The following is a 19,411-nucleotide window of genomic DNA, read 5'->3' as shown; positions in this document are numbered from 1 at the left end:
CATATGAGTTTTTTTTGATTGTCTTTCTACTTCCAGAGGAACTCATGGTTATATGGCTCCTGAGGTACTGAGTAAGGGAACAGCATATGACAGTTCAGCAGATTGGTTCTCCTTTGGCTGTATGTTGTACAAGTTGCTCAAAGGTCACTCCCCTTTTAGGCAACACAAAACTCGAGACAAACATGAAATAGACCGCATGACCTTAACAATGGTAAGTTCATACATTTCACACTCTTGTAATGATTTGTAAATTGATTGTACATGATAACCTTTTTGAAAAGGCAACAGTTTTAAAGATGCAAATGACTTCATCTTCTTGCCTTTATGTACTGTAGAGGGAGAGAGTTTTACCTATGTAAAGCCCCATCTCTTGAATATTGTCACTATCACTCAATTTTCATGAAATATGAGGTTGGTATCACAATTTTTTCTTTTCTACCTTTCTTTTTACCCAAAAATAGCATTATATTATTCCAAGATATACTCACCTGTAATCATACATTCATCCTACACTGGAGGAAAACTTAGTCATCCCCTAAAAATCAAAAGTATACGCATCTATATATATATTTATTTTATTCATTATACTTAGTCACTGTCTCCCGCATTAGCAAGGTAGCTCAAGGAAACAGATGAAAGAATAGCCCAACCCACCCACATACACATGTATATAAGTAGACACCCACACACGCACATATACATACCTATACATTTCAACGTATACATGTATATACATAAACAGACATATACATATATACACATGTACATAATTCATACTTGCTGCCTTTATTCATTCCTGTCACCACCCCACCACACATGAGATGACAACCCCCTCTTCCCGCACATGCACGATGTAGCGCTAGGAAAAGACAACAAAGGCCACATTCGTTCACGCTCAGTCTCTAGCTGTCATGTATAATGCACCGAAACCACAGCTCCCTTTCCACATCCAGGCCCCACAAAACTTTCCATGGTTTACCCCAGACGCTTCACATGCCCTGGTTCAATCCATTGACAGCATGTTAACCCTGGTATACCACATTGTTCCGGTTCACTCTGTTCCTTGCACGCCTTTCACCCTCCTGCATGTTCAGGCCCTGTTTGCTCAGAATCTTTTTCACTCAATCCTTCCACCTCCAATTTGGTCTCCCACTTCTCCTCGTTCCCTCCACCTCTGACACACATATCCTTTTTGTCAGTCTTTCCTCACTCATTCTCGCCATGTGACCAAACCATTACAAAACACCCTCTTCTGCTCTCTCAACCACACTCTTTTTATTACTACACATCTCTCTTACCCTCTCATTACTTACTCAGTCACCACTGGAAAAAAATAAATAAAAATGGTAAGTTCTTTTGTTGATTGCATCCTCAGACAGTGAGGGAGATACAAATGTTAAGGTCCTTAAAAGCACAGAGGTAGCAGTGAGGCAGGGCTTCATAATCCCCATGGAGTGCAGATGTGCACAGAGTATGTGACTTGACATTTGACCTTCCTCTCTTTACATTGTGTGTACAGGGTTATTCTGAAGGATACTTCTTGATGATTATTTTTGAAAACCTCTAAAAATCTTCACCTTTGCCTCCCAAGATAGTGATCAGACATCCCACCAGCTGCCCCTCTCAGCACATTAACATCCAGAAGTCTCTCTTTTACATGCCTATCAATTAACACGTAATCAAATAATGCCCTGTGGCCATCTCTCTTACTCACATACATATACTTATGTATATCTCATATTAACCCAGATATTCCATTCACCAGTCTTTTTTCAGCACAAATCCACAAGCTCTTCACCATTTCTATTCACAACACTGAATACCCCATGTACACCAATTATACACTCAACTGCCACATTACTTACTTTCATATTTAAATCACCCATCACTAACACCCAATCCCATGTACTAAAGCTGCTAACACACTTCCTCATCTGCTCCCAGAACACTTCCCTCTCATGATCTTTTTTCTTATGACCAGGTGCATTAGCACCAATAGTCACCCATCTCTCTCCATCCACTTTCAGTTTTACCTACATCAATCTAGAATTTAATTTCTTACACTCGATCACACTCTCCCTCAACTCTGCTTGTGGATTAGTGCTACTCCTTCCTTAGCTCTTATCCTCTCACCAACCCCTAACTTTGCTCCCAAGACTTTTCCAAACCATTCTTCCCCTTTACCCTTGAGCTTCATTTCACTAAGAGCCAGAACATCCAGATTTTTTTCCTCAAACATACTACATATCTCTCCTTTCTTCTTATCTTGGTTACATCCACATACATTCAGACACCCCAATCTGAGCCTTTGAGGAGGATGAACACTCCCCGCTTAACTCCTTCTGTTTCCACTTTTTTTCCCCTATTTTAAACCAGGTGTTTTTTTTGATACTCATGAACTGTTCTGTCTATCCATCTATATCTTTGTTGCCTGTTCCCAACTGGAGCTCCCTCAAGGGGGTGGTCACAGCTATAGAGTCACCATAGCTAATGAAAACCAGTGTCACTTCTAAGCCTTTAGTCCCTAACCTTTAATGGGGCACATGCAGACAGTAACTCTAGTGCAGTGTTTGCAGTGTTCCTCCCTACTGCTTCTACGTAATGCTCCAGCCTAAATATTCCTACCTACTACTTCTATCTGTCTGTCTGTATCTATGACGCCTACTCCTAACATTTTGCGAGACAGCAGCACTACCTCATAGTGCTCACAGCAGGAAAATATGGAGTTACTAAGAATGAGTTGTGTGAGTTAGTGTGGTAGAGGCAGAAAGAAGAGACAGCTGTTTGGGTCAGAGGAGTGCCAGCTTGTCAGCTACTGAAGTGTTGGCTCATTGCACAGGCATCACTAGCTCTCCCAATACCCAGGCAGGTAGTACTATTAATACACCTCCCTGGTTGTTGGCTGCTTGAATAAGAAAAATTGAAATAAAAAACGAAAAGTTTTCTACCTTCTCAAAAACTCTTCCATTACAATTTTACTTTTTTTCATCACTTTTAAGGCATGTTCTTCATGAAGACTTTTGTCAATTATTGTAGTCTTAAAGAAAAACTTTTTTGTTAACTTTTAAGACACTGTTTATTTTTTGTACTTCTGACTCACCAGTGGCAAAATGGTAGGAGCAATAAGCAGTAATAGTAGGTAGAAACATTATGCAGGAGCATTAGTTAGAAATATTAGGTGGGAGTGGTTGGTAGGAACATTAGGCAGGATCACTTGGTAGATTTAGATTGGAACATTATGTAAACACATTAATTAGAAATAGAAATATGACTAATTTTACCTAATGAACATTAGATAGGAGCCTCTGGAAACACTACATTAAATTTGCCCTCTGCCAGTGCTCTGTTAAGGGTAAGACACAAGGCTAAGAAGTGGTATGAGTTCATCAGTCATAGAGACTGACTTTTTCTGTGGCCACTCCCTTGAGGGAGTCCCCGAAGGGAGTGGGTATCAAAGATATGGTTAGATAGATAGACACACTGACATTATTTTATTGTCTAGGAATAAAAGACTGAATGTAAATGAAGTCTGTGCCTTTTTTTGTGTTGGTAACAGCATTTCCTGTCTTTACAGAATGTTGAGCTTCCTGATACATTCACGCAAGAGCTTCGGAGTCTCTTAGAAGGTTTACTACACAGAGATGTCGACAAAAGATTGGGCTGCAGAGGCAGGGGGTAAGATAACTTTTACTACAGGCATTTATGGTGGATTGATTTTGTACTTAAAAAAATCTTGGGTTTTCTTAGGAAGTCTACCTGGTAGTTACTATTGAATCTTATGTATCTTGCAATCCCAGGATCTCTTTTATTTGGCTCCTGCAGGGCTCAGTAAGACAACTATTTCCACTGGTTAGGACCACAGGTCATGATGCAGGGCAATTTTGTATGTTCATATATGCAGGTGAGCACAGCGTTGTTGAGATGTGGACATTAGGTGTTTTCAGTTTGGAAGTTTTATATTGGGCATTAGGGGCTCTCAGATATGTTGAGTCAGTGTTTGTCTTGCTGAAAAGATGGGTGATGCCTAGACCATAAGCTTGCATATATGACATTTTTTAAAGAAGGAGGTTTTAGATGTTTTTTGTGTCTGGTGGGTTGGGGTTCAAGAGTTAGGGGATGGTTGTTTGAATGTTTGTTAGGGTGTTTTGGTGTGAATGTCTTGTTGAGGTGGTGTTTGCTGGGTGGGATATATTAACATATATGGCTGAACTATAGGGCTGGGATGAGTTTATATTCCTGCATGGAAGGTGATGGGTAGTTATGAAGTGACTTAGATTGGAGGGGGAGGATATTGTCGCATGATTTTATGTCCAGTGTATGTCAATGTGCAATCATGAATATTGAGATATCAGAAATTTATTTACGCAGAGATGGTCAGCTTAAAGAGAAAGCTCTGGCAGTGGATAGAATTGCAACCTTCTGCCTTAAAAAGACATAAGAACAGTAGCCAAACTAATGATACTAGTGATGAGGCAAAGTCTGCTGGAGTAAAACAAAACAGCATGTATAATAATGATAAACAAAGGAAGAAATAAGATATTACCAAAGTAGTATAAGCCAGTTAGCTAGACATCACACATAATAATGAAGGTCGTCAAAAGAATGATACATGGACACATAGTAGAACATTTGATTAACAACAATATAAATGAAGGCCATATTGAATTTGTACCAGAAAAAATTTTACCAACCAAGTTTTTAACTCAGTGTAAAACTTTACCACAAGAAAAGAACATTGGACAACAACAGGATTTTAGTTAATAGTAGAGAAACAAAACATTGGGGGTAAGTTAGGAAATTAGATCAGAGTGTAGTATATGAAGCCATGTCTGTAGCAGATGTTCTTTCTGTAGTGCCACAAGGAATGTTATTAGCCTCAATTATGTTGATGTTAACTATATTTGAAAATGGCAGAAAAATAAAACAAATTATTGTCAGTTAAGCTACTCTGCTAATGACAACAGATGGAGAAATATGATAGGATTAGAAGAAAATTTAATGTTTAAGGACAATATATGGTGTGAGGTGGTTTGATTGTTCAGTCATTTTCCAGGTCATGATTATTGGAAAAAACATGAAAAGTTGCAGAGTTCCAAAGTATTAAGTTGTAGTGAGAGACACAGTTGTCAAAATAGCCCACCCTTGAGTTGCCACTCGCCACACAGTAATCATGAGATGCAGCAGCTTGCCAAGTATTGCGAGGTCTAGCTAGTAGTGGGGCACACAAGCATCTAGCACTCATGAGCAAAATCTAATAGTAATACCTGTGAAAGGAGAAAGTGAATCAACATTGTGGCGCAGGGCAAGTGGGTCAAGTTTTGAAGTTAGCCTGGGAGAGTTTATAAGTCAGTCCGCTTTAGACTCAACTCTCTCAGGTGAGAATGCAGAGTTAGAACAACCCTAGAAGTGAGAACAGTTCTCCATATAAGTACAAACCAGTCCTTTGTATAAAGAGTGCAACTGTTCAAAAGAAAAGAAGTTTTGACATCTAAACAGGCGAACCAGTTTCCTAGAGGCAGACTTAGCTATTCCTGTAATATGGAGTTTCCAAGAAGGAATGATTGTTACAGTAATACCATTTATGTTAATTGAGTCAAGAGGTGGAATTACGGAACCATCAAAGGAGAGACAAGAGTTGTGAGGAGCTTTCGATAGAGAGATGGGTAGAAACTGGGTCTCGAAGCCATTAAACTTAACTAGAATTCTTCTAACCCACTGAGATACGCTGCCCAAGTCTGGCTTTATTGAGGAAGCTGTGTCAAGATGAGATGTAGATCAAGTGAAAGAAAAAGGAGCAGAATTGAAGTATGTGGATGAATGCAGTGTTGACTTGTCATCATATGAGTGTATTTAATTATTTGTGAAAGAGAGGAAATTGTTGAAAAGATGAGAAAAAGTGTAGGGGACAGAACAGAACCTTGAGGGACACTGTTGTTGATGGAGAAAGGGGGAGGCTGATCCATCAACAGCCACAGAGATAGATCGGCCAGAGAGGAAGCTAGACATGAAGGAGCAGTGAGGGAGGGGAGCTAAGAGGTGAGATCCTGATGCCACATCCAGTCAGAAGCTTTTATGTGTCAAGGGCAACCACACATGACTCCACAAAATCTTTCAGGGATGATGACCAGACACATTGCAGTTAGAGAATATATATTTTCACTTCGGAATAAGAACTCTACCAATTTCCAAAGTCAAAATATGAAATTATTAGCCCTTTGATTTGTTCACATCCCCTACACCTATGGGTATCTTTATATCTAAATCAGGTCACACTGAATGGTTTAAAGACAATAACTCTTTCCACACATTCCTCAGTGAGACCAGAACCTTCCCTCCCCACCCCAACTCTCCCACCCACCCACCAACCCACTCTTTGGCCTACTTCAGCTCCTGTGGTCCTAGATATGAAAAACACTCCACTTCCTCCATGTTCTCACAAATGAGATTCATACTTCAAATGACCTTACTTTCATTCACATTTACTCTCAAGTTTCTCCTCTCACACATTCTTCTAGACTGAAATACCAGCTTCTTCAGTTTCTCACTTGAATCTGCCACTAACAGTGTATCATGACAGACAACAACTGAGCGTTACCAGACTCCACCTGCACAAGGTTACACTGCAGATGAAAAGTCATCTTTGACAAGGTTGTATCACTGGGAGTAAAGTCTCATCAAAGAACTTTTCAGTCCAGAGGAGAGCATATTTCCCTGCTACTGGAAGTAGTACTGCTTTGTTCCTGATGCACATATAGATATAATAAATAATACAACAACTGACTGACCTCCCAGGCCTCCCCATCCCAGCTGTTCCATTTTTCAAGACCTTTATATTCTTTTCTCACCACCTCATCCATAAACACATTAATCAACCTTGGTGACATCACACACCCTGCTGTGGACTCAACTTCAACTTGAACTGCTCACCTCCCTCTATAACTACTTGCACACATGCTGTACTCTCTCAATAAACTCCTTACTGCTTCCTCCCAAAATGTATAATTGTAACACCTTCCCTTGAATATTTTTATCAGCCTCAGTATATTCTTTCTTCAGATCCATAAATCCCACATAAAAGTCCTTCGGTTTCTCTTCCGGTTTTTCAACACTACTTGCCATGTCTCTCACTTTGCTGATATTCATTAACCCAGCTCTCAGTTGCCTCTTTTTCAGCTACTTCACCTTCCTCTTTATCACCAGCCACTTGTTCATGCATCTCCCACTCACTCACATTCCTTTCCTGTAAGTATGGAGCCATACATCTCTCTTTTCTCTTTCACAAGCAACTTTGTCATCGTACAACTTTCTATCTTCATTTATATTTATTTATTTATTATACTTTGTCGCTGTCTCCCGCGTTTGCGAGGTAGCGCAAGGAAACAGACGAAAGAAATGGCCCAACCCCCCCCCCATACACATGTATATACATACGTCCACACACGCAAATATACATACCTACACAGCTTTCCATGGTTTACCCCAGATGCTTCACATGCCTTGCTTCAATCCACTGACAGCACGTCAACCCCGGAATACCACATCGCTCCAATTCACTCTATTCCTTGCCCTCCTTTCACCCTCCTGCATGTTCAGGCCCCGATCACACAAAATCTTTTTCACTCCATCTTTCCACCTCCAATTTGGTCTCCCTCTTCTCCTTGTTCCCTCCACCTCCGACACATATATCCTCTTGGTCAATCTTTCCTCACTCATCCTCTCCATGTGCCCAGACCACTTCAAAACACCCTCTTCTGCTCTCTCAACCACGCTCTTTTTATTTCCACACATCTCTCTTACCCTTACGTTACTCACTCGATCAAACCACCTCACACCACACATTGTCCTCAAACATCTCATTTCCAGCACATCCATCCTCCTGCGCACAACTCTATCCATAGCCCACGCCTCGCAACCATACAACATTGTTGGAACCACTATTCCTTCAAACATACCCATTTTTGCTTTCCGAGATAATGTTCTCGACTTCCACACATTCTTCAAGGCCCCCAGGATTTTCGCCCCCTCCCCCACCCTATGATCCACTTCCGCTTCCATGGTTCCATCCGCTGCCAGATCCACTCCCAGATATCTAAAACACTTCACTTCCTCCAGTTTTTCTCCATTCAAACTCACCTCCCAATTGACTTGACCCTCAACCCTACTGTACCTAATAACCTTGCTCTTATTCACATTTACTCTTAACTTTCTTCTTCCACACACTTTTCCAAACTCAGTCACCAGCTTCTGCAGTTTCTCACATGAATCAGCCACCAGCGCTGTATCATCAGCGAACAACAACTGACTCACTTCCCAAGCTCTCTCATCCCCAACAGACTTCATACTTGCCCCTCTTTCCAAAACTCTTGCATTTACCTCCCTAACAACCCCATCCATAAACAAATTAAACAACCATGGAGACATCACACACCCCTGCCGCAAACCTACATTCACTGAGAACCAATCACTTTCATCTCTTCCTACACGTACACATGCCTTACATCCTCGATAAAAACTTTTCACTGCTTCTAACAACTTTCCTCCCACACCATATATTCTTAATACCTTCCACAGAGCATCTCTATCAACTCTATCATATGCCTTCTCCAGATCCATAAATGCTACATACAAATCCATTCTATCTTCATATCTTTGGTAATTGTCATTTCCTTCCCTCCCTGCTTTTTCATTGTTTTCTAAATAGGCTTTTGAACTTTTGTCATATTCCTTTGGCACTAGATGTTTAAACTTATGACTCACATTTTTTTTGTTTATTCTTTCACTCTTGGTCATTCATATAGTAAAAGGGGGTTGTGGGATACAGGGCTTGAGAGACATTTTTGGTACTTGAACATTGTGAGTCTGTGGCATTTAATCTGTAAGACTCATATTATGATTTTTCAGCTGGTGTAGTACCATACTTTACTTCCACAAAACTGCATGCAGTATTTGTTTGTTTGTTTTTTTTTCAGATATTACACTTGGTTCTTTATGCTCTAATTTTCTAATCTGTAACAAGCCATGCAACACTAAGCACTTTTCTTTATCATGAGGAGACATGTTTCAAGATTAAGTTGAAATACAGTAGTTTCAGCTAAGGTGACATCCCTGAATTTTATCTGTTATTTGCAGTATGTGTTCAGCAAGTTCATATTTTTCTTTGCATTTGCTTGATTTATACCCAGTTTACAGGTGTTTTTTAGTTATTTGAAAGTGAACAGGAAACATCTTAACTTTTCTGTGTTCAAGTTAATTTAATGTTTAAGTATTTGAATGTAACATTAGAATGTATGGTCCAAAGTTTCATAGTAAACATAAAGGTATGTATCATTTTTTCAAAGTATGCATACTATTTTGTATTTATATGTTTCCCTCTAGGGCTGATGAGGTCAAGGAGCATCCATTCTTTGGTGGTCTCGATTGGCAACAAGTTTACCTCCAGAAGTACCAGCCTCCTCTCATTCCTCCTCGAGGAGAGGTTAATGCTGCTGATGCGTTTGATATAGGATCATTTGATGAAGAGGACACTAAAGGCATTAAAGTATGGAGAGCAGGCTTTGTGAGAGTTGTTTTCAATCTCTTTTGGATTGTTAAATGTTATTCAAATCGTTCCAATTTTTGTTTTTTTGTTTTTATGAAAGTAGCAGATTTATGTTCACATTGCCAGAGTCTTTATCATAGTCACCAGAAATCCTTTTATACAGATTGGTATGTTCCAGAGTACTTTCAGACTTTTTTTTCTTCAGATAATCAGGATGTCCTTGAAATGCATGATGATATAATAGTATAGTATAACTAGATATGATAAGTACAGGGAAACCCCCTTTAGCCAATCCATTGACCTTGAAGGACCATCATTTCAGCCCTGTAATAAGGTTTAGGAACTTTACTGATCAGTTACAGTCAAGTGAACACCATTTGAATTATAGAATTAAGTGTCCCAAGTGTTATCAATCCACGCTGAAGATTTTTTATGTTTGAGGGACAGTAGTGTAATGTAGCAGACTTTATTAGAATATGGATATTATATGCCTGGTGCTAGTGAGAGTTAGTCAGATAATCAGCCCTTTGGATGAACTTAATTCTAGTTTATACATTTTTTTTAACTCACAGTAGAGTAGGACATACAGAATCATCCCAAAATATTTTTTATTTTTGCCCATCTGTACACTTTTAAGTTTAGAGACCTAGCAGCAATATAGAAAATGTTTGTTGAAGATATCTGCACTTTAGGTAAGCTATCTCATGTGTGAAGCAGGTTGTACTCATGTGTATTTTAGAATATGAATTTGAAAAAGAATTAGCATTGCTTCAGAAAGTAAACACAAAAAAGCAGCACAAATATTAGGAAATGTTGAAGGGTCATGGAAGAAGTAGGGAAAAGTGCAAGAAGATGGTGAAATGGGAGAGTAGCAGTTTCTGAAGGATAGAATAGTCTGAGAGTGTGTAGCTTGCCATTTTACAGGTGTACCTAAAGAACATAACCACCAATTGAAGGGAAGGCAGAATTTTCTCTTACTGTTATGTTAAAGGTGACAGAGACCAGTTAGTCTATTGCTGTTCTTTTTCATTCTTTTCAAGAGCATAACATTGTTAGATATTTGTGTACATATATTTACTGTTCTGTGTCTTAAGCTGGGTTTCTTACTCATATTCTTCATCATTCATTTTGTTATGTCTGCCTGTCAGTACAGTATATTTTTCATACCTTTAGTTAGTCTCTCAGTATGTCCTGCCATGAAAAACTTGGCCTTTCAAGATTTGTATCACCATTTAGCTGTACACAGATATACTATAGAATAGTAGTCTTTTCTGTGGATATGTAGTTTAGGAGCAGTACAAAAATAACTTGTAGATTTGGAAGAAATTTGTATAAGCCCATTTCTTGTTCTTAGTGAATTGGTTCAGAGGGGCATGTATCAGATTTAAGGATATTATGTATTCTTACCCGAATGAGATGATAGTGAAGACCATTGAAAATGTAGTGTTGACTAATGTGAAAGTAGGTGAAACTCATCTAGGAATCAACAAAACCTATGAAAACCTTGGCTAATTTTCCCTAGCAGCAAAGATTTACCTTGATTTTTGATTTTATGGTTGAAATATACCAACTTTGATGGCACTTGCTGCATCCTTTAACATAGTAAAGAGTGTTCCTCAGAAATTATTGTGTATGCCACTATGAAGCAAACTCAAGTAGCCCCCCAAATGTAGATGTAGACTCTTTTAGCATCCTAAAAAAAAAAAATGATATAAACATGAAACGATAGCAAATAAATGATTTTCAGATAAAGTAAAAAAAAGGTAAGGTAAATCTTGTCAGCTTAGGAAGTTGATGAAGTTTTCTTAGTTTCTCTGAATTTACCATGATTTTCAGTGAGAAAAGCCACCATTAATGGCATTTTCTGAATTATTCTACATGGTGGAGAATGACCCCTAGAAGTTATGTTCAGTGGTATAAACACACATAACACCCAAGATCTAGACATAACCACATAGAACAATAAAGAGTAAGAGAGAGGTGTGGTAATAAGGAGTGTGTTTGAGAGAGGTGAAGAGCTTGTGCAAAATGGATTAGACATATGGAGAGAATGAGTACATAGATGGTAATTGGTAGGTAGCCATCGACCAGGGAGATATATTTCTGATGATACCCACCCGGGTATTGGAAGGGTTAGTGATGCCTTCACAGTGACCCAGTTTTTTGATGGTTGTCAAGTTCTACTCCTGTGAACCAGTTAACTGTCTCTTCTATCTGCTTCACCCACATATTGACTGCTGGTGTTGTGTCCACAAGCATATAATCTCTCTTTGTCACAAATAACAGTTGTCAACACCAAACTCACATAACTCATTCTTTGCAACGCTAGATTTTCTTGTGGTAGCACTGCCTTTTGGCAAAATGGTAGGACCAATAGATGGAAGTAGTTGGTAGAAACATTAGACAGAAGCTTTAGATAGAAACATTAGGTAGGAGCATCACTTGGAAGTATTAGGTAGAAGTAGTTTGTTGTAACATTATGAAAGAATATTAGGTTGACACATTTGATGGCAGGAATTGCGAGGAACATGAATTTTGAGTATATAAACTCTTGCCTTATATCTTGTAACATTTTTATGTTCCCATGACAAGACCATTTCATTAGTTTCTATTAAGACACAGAAAAGTAAATTATGACAGTACATTTTGTAACAGTGCTGAGAAATTATTTTTTATGGGATAATGTCCTTAGACTTTGTAGTTTTTCAAAATATCTTCTGTGAAGATTATATTATATTTGTGGTATCTTATTATGTATTGCATTTTGATTTGGAAGAATGTGCTGCCCATACTTCCACGAGTACTAATCAATATTTCTTAGCTTTATTTATTTAGATTCATTAATTCCTTTCCTTTATGATTTTATGACAGTTAACTGAAGCAGACCAAGAGCTGTACAAAAACTTCCCATTAGTAATCAGTGAAAGATGGCAGACAGAAGTTGCAGAAACAGTATTTGATACTGTAAATCTGGAAGCAGATAAACTTGAACAAAAGAGACGAGCAAAACACAAGTTCAAGTTTGATACAGATGAAAAAGGTAAGAAAATATTCTCAATGACAAGTATTTATCTTTGAAAGAATGGCCTTTCCCAGTGCCATAATCTCCACCATGTTAGGTTGTTTTGGTACTTTCATTTTGTAAGATCAAAGGAAAATTTTTCTGATAAGTAAAAAGCTTACCGAAGCATTCAGATAACCCACTGTTCCTCCATATAATCCCACAAGCTTTTTGTGACATCCATGAACAGATTAACCTCTAGTCATTATGCAATTACAAGACCCCCTCCAAAGCAGGAAACAAACTTTTTTGAATATGACCATACACTGAAGATGTATTTTTTTTTCTTTTTTTTTTAAGCACTGGGAAATGTTCAGCTCTGCCTTTATCTGTTCATGTGGCAGGATTGGAGGAGACATTTGGAAAGGCTTGATAGGCATACTTCATTGCATCACTTGCAGCCTTAAATAAGATTTAGCAATAAACTAAAGTCAAACCCTGGGCAGGAGATCATATCTTAAAAAAGTTTACTCCCCATTGGCAAGCTGCACTTTTTTTTACACTTAACATACCACACTTGTACACTTCACATTATTATCCATTCACTCACTCACTGATTGGGTCTCCTTAAAGGAAAAAAGTAAAAGAAAAAAAAGGTATTGATTCTCTGAACTTGTCAACAGCCCTTCATTGAATTTGCACCAGGGAAGCTTCCACTCATGACCCCTTTTAAACTCACAAAATGTGGTACATTCAAATGGATATCTAGTGCAGATACCACTCAGGCACCTTCATATTATTTCTCTCTCTCTCTCTCTCTCTCTCTCTCTCTCTCTCTCTCTCTCTCTCTCTCTATATATATATATATTTTTTTTTTTTTTTTTTTACCTCGTCGCTGTCTCCCGCGGTTGCGAGGTAGCACAAGGAAACAGACGAAAGAAATGGCCCAACCCCCCCCATACACATGTACATACACACGTCCACACACGCAAATATACATACCTACACAGCTTTCCATGGTTTACCCCGGACGCTTCACATGCCTTGATTCAATCCACTGACAGCACGTCAACCCCTGTATACCACATCGCTCCAATTCACTCTATTCCTTGCCCTCCTTTCACCCTCCTGCATGTTCAGGCCCCGATCACACAAAATCCTTTTCACTCCATCTTTCCACCTCCAATTTGGTCTCCCTCTTCTCCTCGTTCCCTCCACCTCCGACACATATATCCTCTTGGTCAATCTTTCCTCACTCATTCTCTCCATGTGCCCAAACCATTTCAAAACACCCTCTTCTGCTCTCTCAACCACGCTCTTTTTATTTCCACACATCTCTCTTACCCTTACGTTACTTACTCGATCAAACCACCTCACACCACACATTGTCCTCAAACATCTCATTTCCAGCACATCCATCCTCCTGCGCACAACTCTATCCATAGCCCACGCCTCGCAACCATACAACATTGTTGGAACCACTATTCCTTCAAACATACCCATTTTTGCTTTCCGAGATAATGTTCTCGACTTCCACACATTTTTCAAGGCTCCCAAAATTTTCGCCCCCTCCCCCACCCTATGATCCACTTCCGCTTCCATGGTTCCATCCGCTGACAGATCCACTCCCAGATATCTAAAACACTTCACTTCCTCCAGTTTTTCTCCATTTAAACTCACCTCCCAATTGACTTGACCCTCAACCCTACCTATATATATATATATATATATATATATATATATATATATATATATATATATGATAGATTATCCCTGGGGATAGGGGAGAAAGAATACTTCCCACGTATTCCCTGCGTGTCGTAGAAGGCGACTAAAAGGGGAGGGAGCGGGTGGCTGGAAATCCTCCCCTCTCGTTTTTTTTTTTTTTTCAAAAGAAGGAACAGAGAAGGGGGGCCAGGTGAGGATATTCCCTCAAAGGCCCAGTCCTCTGTTCTTAACGCTACCTCGCTAATGCGGGAAATGGCGAATAGTATGAAAGAAAGAAAAGATATATGATAGGTATGACTCAGACCAAGCCTGTTATCACTAAATATGTGGTGAACAAGGAGAGGCATTAACCCCATCAGAAAGATAAAGGTTAAAAGGGTTTTAAACCCCTGTGGATCTGGGGTATCTTTTATGGCTCCCCAGACACTCTATCAAAGACAGAGTCTTTTTCATACTTTGAAATTCATGTTTTGAGAGAAGTTCATGTATTTGGGATTCACAGTGATATATACAGGTATTGCCTTTTCACTTTATTAGATTTTGATAAGGATGGATGGAAATTATTACACAAAGTTTAAGATCTAGTGAAATGGGAATGTAACATATTTAACTAGTCTAGTATGCAGCATAAAGAACTAATGCTATGCCATATGTTTTAGTTGTTTTCACATTTTCATAAGAATATACAAAAGTAAGAATTTTATCTCCAAAGAATTCATCCTTAATGTAAATTTTACAATGTGTATTTGCAATTATTAGCATTGTTTGATATCATTGTTACTGTCCCCATTTACTGAAGCAATTTTGTGTATCTTTTTTGGAAGGGTTTGAATTATTTAGACATGTATACAACATGAAAACCTTTTTATATCCTAAAGCATTTGTCTTTATTGCATAGCTTTTTAATGTATCCAAACCCAAGGTCTCTTCCTTGGTTTTTAGAATTTTTTGCCTAAACTTTTAGATTTTTTTCTTCCCCACTTTAGAACTGTCTGTGAAAAATTTGATTCTTTCAGAATCAGATTGTATAATTCATGGCTACATTAAGAAATTGGGTGGACCATTCACATCAGCATGGCAGACAAGATATGCAAAGCTGTACCCAAACCGTGTTGAACTTCACTCAGAATCTAGCTCAGGCAAACCAGAACTCATCTTCATGGATCAGCTTGATGATGTATCTTCAGAATTCGTGCAAATAAAAGGAGAGAACTGCATTGTTCTTAAGACCAAAGACAGCAAGATTGTTTTAACAAATCCTGTAGGTATTCTTATTCATTTGTCTTCATGGCATAATAAGCTTTTGGTTTAGAGAGAAAGTTTATATTGAGGTTAAAATGTAAATGCTGAAAGTTAAAAGTTAAAGTAGAAATGTTTTGTACTGTTTATTATTATTATTTTTCTTCACTCCTTCAACTTAGAAGGTTGATTTTTTTTCTTTTCATGCGAAGCCCATATTATTGTATTTTGTCGCAGTGAGAATCAATATTCCCTCAGTCTGTATCTATGTGATTGAAAAGCCCCATTATTAGTGCTTTACTGTCTCTGAGAAGTGGTGCCTCTGCCTCATGTCCTATTTTGATTGTTCCTTCTTTGCATTTTGTTTTGGATCATTGCCATCTTTTGGTGGATAATATAATATAAACACCACTTCTTCCCTAGTGTATTCGTGTGTTACTCATAAAGAGTTTTTTAATTTCATGTCAGAATTCTGTATAGGGAATGATGCTACAATACCATTATGGCAATTGCTTTAAAGATCAAGTACCTAATCCTGATCTTTAGGTACATACTTAGATATTAGACATATGTTTCTACTTAACTGATTAGAATTGTGATTTTCAGGATGAAATTGGTCTCAAGGAATGGTCCATATCCTTAAGGTCAGCACATAAGATGTCCCTTGAGATGCTCAGTAATATGGCTAAGAAAGCTGGAAGAATTTATGGCACAGAGGGCAACAATAAACCCTCATTGATGGCTAGAAATGGCAATGGTAATTAATCTTGAAAGATGAGGTGAAATCCCCTAGTGCACCATATGTTACCACTTTGACCAACAATGATTCTCAATGAACCAGATTTCTGGTAAAAACAGATTTCTTCCTCCTTAGTATAAATAAAAAGGATGTTAAGGCAACATACAGGAGAGAAGGATAAGTTGTTAACCAAAGTAGTTGTAGCAAAAGAAGCATGTCTCATTGTTAATGGATGCAATGCAGAAGTGTAAAATACTGAAATTTCTTGTATGATACACAGGGGAAGTGGACACAACTGTGATTAATTTAAAAATAATCTCTTTGAAACAAAGGACAAGAAAAGGGATATTTTTATCTTTAGACTGTGTATTTATCATGTCCTATATAGAACTTCATAGTAAACATGAAAAAGCAGTCATTCCATCAGGTTACATAGGACCTCCTGAAGTTTGTGATATAGATTCTCAAGAAATACTTTTTAAGTGAGTTGTATTGAAAAATACAGAATGCAGTGCATTAGTGAAAAATAGCATCCAGTCAAAGATGAAATAGAAGGAATCTATCTATTTTCTTGGGTATGCTGTGTTAATATAGCTCGGTAGTGTCATGCTGCTAGCCTAACAGTTATTAAATCTTTCTGTCAAGAAAAGGACTGATGATTTGAAAAAATATGCCTCCCTGAAATTCACAGGCTTTATTAACAGTGGAATATTTGTAGGTTGAAAACTGGGATATGAATAGAAGGAAAAATTCATATGTAGCAGTTCTCCTATTGCTTGCTGTATCCCAAAATACTTTTCAGTCCTCTTGGTCTTAGATGAATACGTGAGGTCAAGTTAACCTTTGGACTTTTTAAGTGTTCACAGCTCTATTTTTGTGCCAGATGATAGGAGTGAATCTTTAGGATTAACTGTTACACTGACACTGTGATGATGTCTTACTAAGTGAGTGTGTCGTGAGATGAGATGTGGGATTAATTTAATGTGTTGCCAGTGACAACATGAGCAGTAAACCCCTATGGTGGACCTGTTGCCAGCTTCTCTTGTTGACACTCTGTCAACTTTGGTGTTGGTAAAATGAATTTCCATGTTTGTGCTGTTTGTGTTTCCTTCTTGTGTGTGCACTTAATTGTGCTGCTGTGAGAGTGACTTAAATCGTGCGTTGCGATAACCTGTAAGATTCTTCAGCTTCATCATGAACAACTACTTGTATAGATTCCTGTGAGGTGCAGCAAGACATGTTCGCACAACCTTCTTCAAGCATTCTTGCTGGGTTTTGTGCACCAACACATCTGCTTGTGACTATGAAATGCAGACTTACTATACTACATAGAGAAATACCTTTTGATCCTTGTGATAACTATGTAATATCCTGTTTATACAATCATCTTGAAAGATGTATAGTATGATGTAAGTGCAGTATAAGTGGTCGGGATGACCACTGTGCATACTATCAAGTGTTGTCAGAAAATTGGTCACAAATGCTTCCTCTTCATCACACTATCCTGTGAAAATCAGGAACAGAAGAACCTCACTTTTTTTTTACTATCCTACTATATATCCCATTTGACATGTGAAGTGTCTTATATGCACCTTAATACTGTATCATTTTCATTGTAATTATGAAAACATTAAAGAAATAATGATTTTATTAATATTTATTTATAAATAGCTGTGTGTGAAGTAAGTTTATACTGCTGTGTTGTATGTGACTGCATTGCGATGTATATTTAGGAAATAGTGTGTTGTGTTGAGGGATAGAGTAGGAGGGAAGCCGATAAAAGATTGAATATAAATGTGGGAAGCCTGAGACTGGCCTTCCAAGTGATCCCTTATAGCAGAACTTGCGTGTGTCTACTTAATGGATCTACAATCACATGAGGGACATTATCATACTTCCCATCATCCTCTTATTTGTTGTTAAGTGTTGGTTTTTTTTTTATCCACTGATCCTGAGCATTAACATCATTTCCATCATCATGACAGTCTCATTGAGGGAGTAATTTTACATCAAAGGGGTGTTGCTCTTTTTTAATGATCTTTTTTGAAATTCTTATGTAGAGATACTGCCATATTGTGAAGCTTTCTTTTCCTTGTATACTGTATTTTTCATAGATTCTTAGGCATTCTACAGATGTTTCAAACTGGTGTTACTTGAGTAGGAAAATTACATAGATTGTGGAAATACTTAACATCACAGGAAACCATTCATTTAATATATTCACATGTGAGAAGGCACATGCATGCACATAGCTTACTGGGTTTAGCAATAATGAAAATGTCTTTCCTGTGTTTTTACCCAGGGATGCTGAGTTACATGTGCCAGTTTGTACTGTCATAGTGAGCTCAGATAACTGCAGTGTGAGTGAAGTTAGGATTCTCTCAGGCTGCTGCCTCAACTCTTTTGTTGGACATGGAGGTATTATACTGTAAAAATATCTGACCATCATCCAGTATTATATGGAGCAGGGCCTTCTTCAAATTTTTTTTCCAGTTTATATCAATATTTTTATTCCAGACAGTCTTATTTTCTGTAACCATTTTCAAATAACAGAAAACAACTGTTATTTGGATATTTCCTCAGCTAAATATTGAAGGTTCAGTTGTTTATATTTTAAAGGCTTTTTTACCTTTGTGATCTTAAGTGTTCAAAATACTCTTGTTAATATAATCAAAATTTTTGATCAGTTGAAAAAAAGAATTGTAACTTGTTCAGTTTAACATGAAAAAAAAGTTGTAATAAATCATATTTAAAGCATATTACAACTGAGTAATAGTTAGTGTTGTTTTCATTTTGTGGATGGTCAATAAAGAAATTAGTTTATGCACTGTATAAATAATGCAGAATTTCAAGATATGTAGTTTCATTATCAATATTAATCAGATTACTAGAAAGTACCACATACAACTGATAATAATTACCCAGTTAAGTTGCTGCTTAATTTGACCTTTTACCTTTCCAGTTGTTTTGATTGTTATTGAGCAGATCTGTCTCCATCCAAAATCTGATTAAACTTCTTGTGATTTAGTGGAACAAGAGTTCTTATAACTCATTTGATTCATCAACTGTGTTCCTATTAATGGCCTAGTGTGGTGTTTTCCCCACACTTCCCACTATATACATAATTATTCAACATTAAAATGATCATCCTTTTCCATATATTTTG

The 19,411-nt window shown here is 37.8% G+C and overlaps 1 protein-coding gene across 1 annotated transcript in view; it reads left to right on the top strand.

Annotated features, from left to right (window-relative positions):
- Gprk1 (G protein-coupled receptor kinase 1) overlaps positions 1-19,097 on the top strand; it is a 90,582-nt gene extending 71,485 nt beyond the window's left edge. The window contains exons 11-16 of the mRNA XM_071672761.1: positions 37-211; positions 3,575-3,675; positions 9,376-9,538; positions 12,410-12,578; positions 15,284-15,528; positions 16,113-19,097. Coding sequence (XP_071528862.1) covers positions 37-211; positions 3,575-3,675; positions 9,376-9,538; positions 12,410-12,578; positions 15,284-15,528; positions 16,113-16,271 — 1,012 coding nt within the window. The 3' untranslated portion in view covers positions 16,272-19,097. The remainder of the gene's footprint in view (positions 1-36; positions 212-3,574; positions 3,676-9,375; positions 9,539-12,409; positions 12,579-15,283; positions 15,529-16,112) is intronic.
- The last annotated feature ends 314 nt before the right edge of the window (positions 19,098-19,411 follow it).

This window comes from Panulirus ornatus, chromosome 18, assembly GCF_036320965.1.
Source record: "Panulirus ornatus isolate Po-2019 chromosome 18, ASM3632096v1, whole genome shotgun sequence".
Classification (NCBI taxonomy): Eukaryota; Metazoa; Arthropoda; class Malacostraca; order Decapoda; family Palinuridae; genus Panulirus; species Panulirus ornatus.
The sequence above is the reverse complement of the archived record's forward strand: the minus strand, read 5'-3'. Positions and strand labels throughout refer to the sequence as shown.